The sequence below is a fragment of the Eutrigla gurnardus genome, assembly GCF_963514095.1.
Source record: "Eutrigla gurnardus genome assembly, chromosome: 8".
NCBI classification, from domain to species: Eukaryota; Metazoa; Chordata; class Actinopteri; order Perciformes; family Triglidae; genus Eutrigla; species Eutrigla gurnardus.
Window position 1 is genome coordinate 27,730,416 of NC_139922.1, and position 8,950 is coordinate 27,739,365.

Here is an 8,950-nt window from a genome sequence, read left to right on the forward strand (position 1 = left end):
GGAAGCGGAGAGAAGGGAAGGCGGGGGTGGCTGACTATTCCTAGGGGACATTTTCAACCGGACAGCCGCTACACAGTCAGTCGCTACAGTCACAAATAGCGAGCATGAAGTCATTCATCGCGGGCTCGATTCCCCCCTCCGCGTTGCGTGCATCTTACCCCCCTCTCTCTCTTATCTATCCGCGGAGGCTCAGCTGTCATCCAGATGTGAAAATAGACCCCGATACGAGGAATCAAATGCATGCAACGCGTTAAATTGTCTTGTTTTCATGTGCAGATGACATGTTTTGCAATCCGGTGTTGTACATGCACATACACACACAAGGCAGGCCGCGTGCATGTGTGTGTATATGTGTGTGTGTGTGTGTGTGAGGGCCCGCATTCAAACAGCGTAGGCTCCTTGTTACATAACACCGTGGCCTATGTGACAACCGTAACGGGGACCACGAATCCGTTGAGTCCGGTAGTCCAAGTTAAAAGACACACGCAGGGCCTTCTTTGTTGGCTTTTTTTTTTATATATATATTTTTGTGAGTGTGTGTGCAAAAGCCTCATTTCGGTGTTGCAGCAGAATAGCAAAAAAAAAAAAAAAAGCTCATGGGTAAAAGTGTATTGACAAACACAAATAAACACATGCATGTTCTCGCTGCTTGCAACATTCCTCAGCATCAAGCCAGTTAGACGGATGACACGTTTTAAGATGAAACCCCTTTGAATTAAAGTGTGCATATAGCAGTGATGAGGGAATACGTGGTGTTTAAGTTCAAAGTTATGTTATGAAAAATGATGTGATGTGTGAGCCTCTGAATGCAGCCTCTCTAAAAACAAACAAACAGCTGTGATAGGAAACATAATGCTGCAGCTCATCCTTGTTTCCACACACAGATATGTTGTTATTGGCCGCCAGTGGAAAACATGTACTGACCGTGTCTCCACCACCACCACCACCTCCTCCTCCTCCACCAGCGTGAAGGCCTTACAGCAACTGTTGCCAGCTATGTCATTCACTCCGACAGACTGGTGTATTGCCGGAGAGGCGGCTCCGTGCAACAGCGTCGGACGCGTCCGTGTGACAGGAGGACATATGTGTTATATATATATGTCGGCCTGCGGTGTGCAGCAGCAGCAGCAGCAGCAGCAGCAGCAGCAGTTGTAGTCAGAAAAGGAGACGGACTCACCGTGATCATCCTCCGTTCCTAGTCCCCCCGACAGGAGAGCGCAGCGGACAATCCGACTCGGCGTTCGGTTGTGGGTCGGAGCGGCCCGGGGGGGGAGGGGGTCATCTGTAGCCCGGTTGTCCCGAGGATGGTCCGGTTTTAAATTGGTCACCCTCTGTGGTGGATCTCCCTCCTGTCGTCTTCTCTCGCTCCACTCCCTTTCCTCTCCTCCCCCTGACCCTCTCTTTCGGCTCCAAGCGCCACTGTCAAGGCAGAGGGAACACAAACACCACACTTCCGGTTGGTGTCTTTTCAAATTAAAAACCCTCAACGCAGAGCTGGCGGGAAAATCCATCATCAAAGCTACCACCAGCAGTGGGTTAGCTTAGCACAAAAAAAAAAAAAAAAAATTCATAGCAGTAAATTGACTGTTTCAGAAAATTTGCTTTCAGAAAGTATTTATTTTAGGATAAATGTTTTTGTCTGTAATACCTACTGTGAGGGAATTTTCTCTATAACTGATTCTTACATGTCATTTTATGAATAGGTTCACATTCAGTCCGAGTTTTTAAGTGCTTCTCTAGCCGAGGCAAGCTCACAAACAAGACACTAGGACACTAGACACTAGTCTCTCAGGGCCGAACACAGAGTTCTTACCTTTAACCCAGACATAATACCGATGCCGTGGCAGCTTCCTCAACATAACTTAGGCTTTTATGAGTTCCCAGGAGGGACAGCAGGCAGAATTGGGGTTGGCACTGCACTGTTGTACTGCTCAAACCTTGATTTGTACATCGGGCATCAATTAATATTTCTGCAGAAGACATTCAGAGGTCTCCTTGCTTCGACTCATACATATTTCCATAACACCTATGACCTGTCTGGCTCACTATCATGGTAGAGAAGTGAAAAATAGAACCAGATTAAAAAATAATTTAAAATGGGACACATAAATACATTTTAAAATGTATTTATCCTTTATCTTGAATTCCTCTCTGGATCAATAAAGTATCTATCTATCTATCTATCTATCTATCTATCTATCTATCTATCTATCTATCTATCTATCTATGCAGGGTTATCTCGTGATTGATGATCGTCTTATTTAAGATTATTTTTTAAAAAAATATTTAAAAAAATGTTAAGTGATTCCAGTATTTTAAAGTGCCATTTACATTCTGATGATTATCGCGATAATATTGTGAATCGCAATTATTTTGGCCAGGATAATCGTGACATGCAATTATTTAAAGCATCCCTTACATAATATCACTTATTCACAGATAAAACATTGTATGCTGCTCATTGTTGCTTTTGTTTATATGGTGGAAAATATGGAAGAAACCTATGGAAGAGCAACCGGGGAGTGATCTCTCTCCCAGGACGAAAAGAGGAGCAACATGCGTGGCATGTACAGATGGACCAACATAATAAAATAACAACATAGTGTAGCAGAAAGAGGACAGTTTCTGCATCCATAAGTTCTTGTAAATTGTTCTTGGAATTGTGTGTCTAAGTGCACTGAGTGTCAATGTCCTTGAACGTGCACACGTTTGGCCATAATCCTGATTCCGATTAAAAAAATAGACAGCATGTAATCAAACGGTTGAATCGATCCAGTTTTGTCTCTCATCGTCCTCAACACCTTAGATTTTCGGCTTTTATTTTGAAATCGAATCCCCACTTAGTTCCGGTGACACGCTGTTTAACTTTGGCTGGTTTGACGCTTGACGCAGCTCTCCTCGGCAGAGGCGCGCCGTTGCTCACACCACTCTCTTCACTTTTAGTAACTCGGCACGCCCCCTAGAGGCGAAGCCGCGTCTGTAACGAGTCCGCCCGGTCAAACACCACCAGCTGGGCTCTCCAGCATGAGCAGCCCAGCAGGAAAAAAAAAAAAAAAAAAACTATGTGGAGGAGGGAAAAATAAGATTTCATCCTCATTCACACTTACTTTAAATAAGCCATATTTACTTAAAAGTATTAAAAGTAAAAGTACTCGCTATACAAAACAGCCTAGATAATGATTTTTATACTCATCGTTACCATCATGTACAACCAGATAGAATGTTTTTTTAGGGACTTCAGGGGTCCAGCTTTTAGTTTTGGTGCAGGCCAATTTATAACTACACAAAATCCTCATGTAAATCCCAGCATAACTTTGCACACACCCCTACTATAACTGAAAACAACTGTGTGAGTATGTGGGCCCTGTAAATTATTCCCAGTTTGGGATTAATAAAGTCCCTATATCTGTCTATTTCTAACAATGCATCATGTTTAATAAGAAGAAATTAGTAATAGCAGTTAACTATATGCAGCAGAGTAAAAAGTTCAATATTCCCCTCAAAAATATAAAAGTATGAAGAAACATACATTGGATAAGCTTAAGTAAAGTACAAGGGGCCTTTCTGGAGTCTGGAGGTCAGACCATTCAGGAAGCTGGAGGCCAGACCATTCAGGGATCTGGAGGCTAGACCATTCAGGGGTCTGGAGGCTGGACCATTCAGGGATCTGGAGGCTAGACCATTCAGGGGTCTGGAGGCCGGACCATTCAGGAGTCTGGAGGTCAGACCATTCAGGGATCTGGAGGCTAGACCATTCAGGGGTCTGGAGGCTGGACCATTCAGGGGTCTGGAGGCTGGACCATTCAGGGGTCTGGAGGCCGGACCATTCAGGGATCTGGAGGCCGGACCATTCAGGGATCTGGAGGCTAGACCATTCAGGGGTCTGGAGGCTGGACCATTCAGGGGTCTGGAGGCCGGACCATTCAGGGATCTGGAGGCCGGACCATTCAGGAGTCTGGAGGTCAGACCATTCAGGGAGCTGGAGGCCAGACCATTCAGGGATCTGGAGGCCAGACCATTCAGGGATCTGGAGGCCGGACCATTCAGGGGTCTGGAGGCTGGACCATTCACCATTCAGTGGTCTGGAGGCCGGACAATCCAGGGGTCCGGACCATTCAGGGGTCTGGAGGCTGGACCATTCAGGGATTTGGAGGCCTGACCATTCAGGGATTTGGAGGCTGGTGTCTGGAGGCTGGACAATTCAGGGGTCCGGAGGCTGGACCATCCAGGGGTCTGGAGGCCGGACCATCCAGGGGTCCGGAGGCCGGACCATTCAGGGGTCTGGAGGCCGGACCATCCAGGGGTCTGGAGGCCGGACCATCCAGGGGTCCGGAGGCCGGACCATTCAGGGGTCTGGAGGCCGGACCATTCAGGGGTCTGGAAGCCGGACCATCCAGGGGTCCGGAGGTCCGGACCATTCAGGTGTCTGGAGGCCGGACCATTCAGGGGTCTGGCCAGATGTTGGAGCCACAGGTGGGGTTCAGGAAGACGGCACAAAGGCAAGCCAGTTCCACACCTCTGAATCACCTCCCACATCTCCAATTTGTTGAGTAATTGAGGTACAAACAAACAGTCCTCTGCCATGTCATCTGGGGTAAACTCGGATCTCTGCTGATTCACATTGTGGTAGATGACCTCTTTTATTGTCTTCTAGCGCAGTTCTACAGGGTGATACTGGGACACGTCTTACTTTTTTAAAACTTAAAACTTCACAGAGTCACAGTGAGATAAACTATACTCATAAATCTGCCAGCAGAGGAAACACACAATATGTTGGAAAGTGATTAAGCACACGCACTGAAGTAGTCCAATTCTGAGGTGGTTACTTGAGTATTTCTATTTTATACTACATTTCAGAGGTAATTAGTTCCTTCAACACTTCATGTATTTGACAACTAGTTAAAAGCTACTTATTATTAATACTCAAATTAATAATACATCATACTAGGCAAATCAATTAATATTACAGGTCAAGATAAGGTTGACGGAAACTAGTAAAATTAAAAATTAGCCCCATATATATAGTAGTATAGTACTTTAAGTTTTGGTTCTTTATATTTTTATGCTAATTTTGTAAAGCTAGCAAGTGAGTAAATAAAGTTTTTAATGCATGACTTTTACATGAAACTGAGTATTTCTATAAATAAAATAACAAAAATAGATTCTAACTAAATAGAAATAAATATTGTAGAGATATTTTCGATGTTGTGGTGTGTGTGTGTGTGTGTGTGTGTGTGTGTGTGTGTGTGTGTGTGTGTGTGTGTAGCCTAGCATAACAGTTAGCATTAAGCCTGGATGCAGGAAAAGACAGCTAGCATAGTAAAAACTACAACACCGAGCAACAACAACATTAATGTAAAGGAGACATGGTATGGGACATGTAGTTTACCAACTGAAGCCATTTCCCCTGACCCACCACTGTTGCTATTGCTAGCTAGCAGACAAGACAATAAGACCATTAGCAGATGTTTTCTCACTTTAGACGCAGCCTCGCTGTTTACAGTATCACTGCTGAAACAGGAACGCTGAATTTAATTCACCTTTGGTCACTAGGGGTCGCCGGAGTTCCAAAAAACGAGCTAACAAACACGGACGCGGTAGCATGTAGCATTAGCTTTGTTATGCTAACGTGTGAGCACATCGGTACTTACGTGGAACAGACATGGAGCGAAATGTCCACGCGTTTCCGGTCCCCCGATGGATGCAGCCGCCCGACGGTCACTTTAAAGGTTTGGTCTCCAAGAAATAACACCTGAGAAATAGTGGGGATTGAACAAAAATATTAAGATTTTCTTCAGCTAGCTACCTAGCTAGCCGCTAACGTTCCGACTAAGTTGAAGCTAATTTCACCGCTGCCTGATTGGACCACATTTATAAGGTGTTCTACCTGAGTATTTCCCTTCTATGTTTTACTTTTTACTGCACTACTTACTTTGAAGATAGAACATATTATTTTTTTACACAGCAATATATAAATATAGTTTGAATGATATAATAAATCATTTTTTTGAGATATTAAGTCATTATTTTGAGAATGTTTCTCACTATTTTCAGATATGAAGTCAATATTTTTTAGATACTAAGTCAGTATTTTTGAGATACTATGTCAGTTTGAGAGTTTCTCACTAGTTTGAGATACTTGGAGAAAGTTTCTCATTATTTTGAGATACTTAATCAATATTTGCAGAAATGTTCTTAGTATTTTGATATTCTAAATCAAAATTTGGAGAAAATCTCTCACTATTGTGAGATACTAAGTCAATATTTTGAGATACTTAATCAATATTTGGACAAAGTTTCTCATTATTTTGAGATACTTAATCAATATTTGCAGAAAGTTTCTTAGTATTTTGAGATTCTAAATCAAAATTTGGAGAAAATCTCTCACTATTGTGAGATACTAAGTCAATATTTTCAGAAAGTTTCTTAATATTTTGAGATAATCAATGTTTGCAGAAAGTTTCTCAGTATTTTGAGATTTTAAATCAATTACTTCACTATTTGGAAATATTAAGTCAATATTTTCAGATACTACGTCTTTATTTAGATAAAATATGTCATTATTTTTGATTATTTTGACCAAGTTTCCATTTTCTTCCACACAAATAAAATCTTAAATATAAAAAAAGAAGGAAAAAAAACCTCCCCTGTATCCTGAGTCCAAAGATCCGCTCTTTGAAGCTCCCACACATTCTTTGACTGCGGTTTCACAGTCCGCCTCCTCGTTTAACAAACACGTATTTACAGGTGCGGAGGGAACCCGCTGTTTACATAAACCAACAACCCTCCTCAAAAAACACTGGAGGATTAAAACCGTACACCCGCATCTGCGTCTGGATTGATTTGCGTGCGCGCCGAGCGACCTCGACACCCCCGGCGGAGACGCGCACTTAGTACGGACCTGTAACGGCTGCTCGAGTGATGACGCTCCGATCCCAACGGGTTATTATAGCTCCGGCATTTGCTCGCTTTACATCTTTAACCCTTAGTCGCTTATTACACATTTTTTGTTAGCTTTTTCCCATCATCAGGATACTCGGGATATTAATCGCCTCCATATTTTCCGTTTTTTAGATGTATTCGGCGTCCCTCGGTTCCTCCAGTAACCCATGTCTGTGTGCATCCCGCCTCCCTGCGCTCTCAATAGATGGTGCAAGTCAAAATGTCCAAATCGCCCGTAGACCCTCTGTCTGCTGTGGAAACAGGCTCTCAGTCGCACTATTTTCAGGTAAATACACCCCGCGGACGATTATTTGTGTCCTTTATCCACAAGTAGAAGAAAAAATGCTTAGCTTATTTATTTATTTTTTGCTACTTGTTGTTGCAATTGAGGCGTCGCGATTTGGCAGCGAGCTACTTTTTATTTATTTATTTGATTTTTTCACCTCCGCCTTCAGTGGAACTGCAGATTGATGTTTGATCGGTGCCTCTCATAAATAAATGCCTTTACACGTTGATGCATTTTGGTCTGATCAGGCCCCTTCTCTCTCATACGGATCTTTATTATTAATCTCAATGCAAATGTGCTGATCATTTTTATTTTATTCTTGTGTAAAAAGGTTCAGGCAGCACCTGTAGCCTGAATCCACAGGGCCTGTCAGCATGCTCACTGCAACATCCATGCTTTGTTATTAATGGACTGTGTTACAAGAGGCCTGCTGTGGTGTGTGTGTGGAGGGGGGGGGGGGGGGATCTGTCTCCTGCATCACACCAGTATGTTTAGCTGGATTAATTTAGTCCTGATGTGTTTGTGTGATACTAAACTACAGCTGACACCGCTGTGGTTTTGCAGCAGCTCCTTTGCACCAGTCCCCCCCCCCCCCCCCCCCCCCCCCCCAGGCTTTTATTTGGTCAAAATCACAAGGAAAAGTCTATCTTCTTTCATTCCCCTCACTCCCGTGTCTCTCTTTCATCACAGCTGCCGAGGAAGTTGCCTAAACGCAAGAGCCGCTTCAAACGCTCAGATGGCAGCACGTCTTCTGACACAACGTCCAGCTTCATCAAGCGGCAGGTAGAGGAGAAAAAAAAATCAGATTTCTGCATGCATTGTGGGCTACATCATCACGGTCGCGGGCCGATTATCACGCCGATTGTCAGTGTGAGGCAAAGAGCTGCAGCCTCTGTGGGAATATGTAGGCCATGTTGTGCTCTTAAGTCTGGATCGACCTGGGTGGAGTTTCAAAGAACAGGTTTTGTTGCTCTTTAGGTTGGCGGGGCGTCACGGCTCCTCTTTTGTCTTCACCATAAGTTACAAAAAGACATTTGAAGCTTTGCGTTGTATTGTATGAATGTGTCTGCTCTGCATGTTCATCCTCACAGCTGCCAGTTGGGGTTTCTGCCCAGTAGAGAGCAGCAAAGTGCTTTGGAAAATGAAAATCCCAACTCAGTCCAGTTTTTTAATTAACGTTTTCAGGTCAAGTACGCGTGGAAGACTGAACGTTATTTAAACGGAGACTCTGATTTCTGTGCCTCGCCAATGATAGTCTCATCAAGAGTTTTATTGTACCTCCGTGTGTTTCTTCCTGAAGATGTCGTTGATTTGATTTCTCTGCTTTGTAGTTTCACAGAGAGTCCAGCAGGTGGACAAAAGCTGGTTGTGAGGTTTTACTAGGAAACCTGCTGATAGATCCCCGAAGTTCATGAACCTTGAGACGTCAAAGAGGGAAAGTAGGGATTTGGGAGGGATTCAAACATCTCTCCTCAAAAGGAGCGTGATGTACTCACGACAGAAAGTACAAGACTCTGTAGTTCTGTCGGCATTTGCAGCATCTCAAGCATCCAATTAGTCCTGAGGAATTCATTTAGAGTTGAAACAATTAGAGTAGAATCAAACTTGACTGTTCTTCATGTTGGCAATATTAAAATGTTTAGTTCATTAAAACAATAAATCGTAGACGCACGACAGACTGACAGCATGAAGTGTCTGATTAATCAATTAGATGACAGAAAA

The 8,950-nt window shown here is 43.5% G+C and overlaps 2 protein-coding genes across 3 annotated transcripts in view; one reads left to right on the forward strand and one right to left on the reverse strand.

Annotated features, from left to right (window-relative positions):
• Positions 1-1,390, reverse strand: part of LOC311016716 (adenylate cyclase type 6-like) — a 31,429-nt gene extending 30,039 nt beyond the window's left edge. The window contains exon 1 of the mRNA XM_084014614.1: positions 1,178-1,390. The gene's annotated coding sequence lies outside the window, so the exon portion shown is untranslated. The remainder of the gene's footprint in view (positions 1-1,177) is intronic.
• A 5,650-nt stretch (positions 1,391-7,040) lies between these two features.
• LOC311017875 (voltage-dependent L-type calcium channel subunit beta-4-like) overlaps positions 7,041-8,950 on the forward strand; it is a 16,116-nt gene continuing 14,206 nt past the window's right edge. For both annotated transcript variants that reach the window (XM_084016513.1, XM_084016514.1), the window contains exons 1-2: positions 7,041-7,228; positions 7,919-8,011. In XM_084016513.1, coding sequence (XP_083872639.1) covers positions 7,148-7,228; positions 7,919-8,011 — 174 coding nt within the window. In that variant the 5' untranslated portion in view covers positions 7,041-7,147. The remainder of the gene's footprint in view (positions 7,229-7,918; positions 8,012-8,950) is intronic.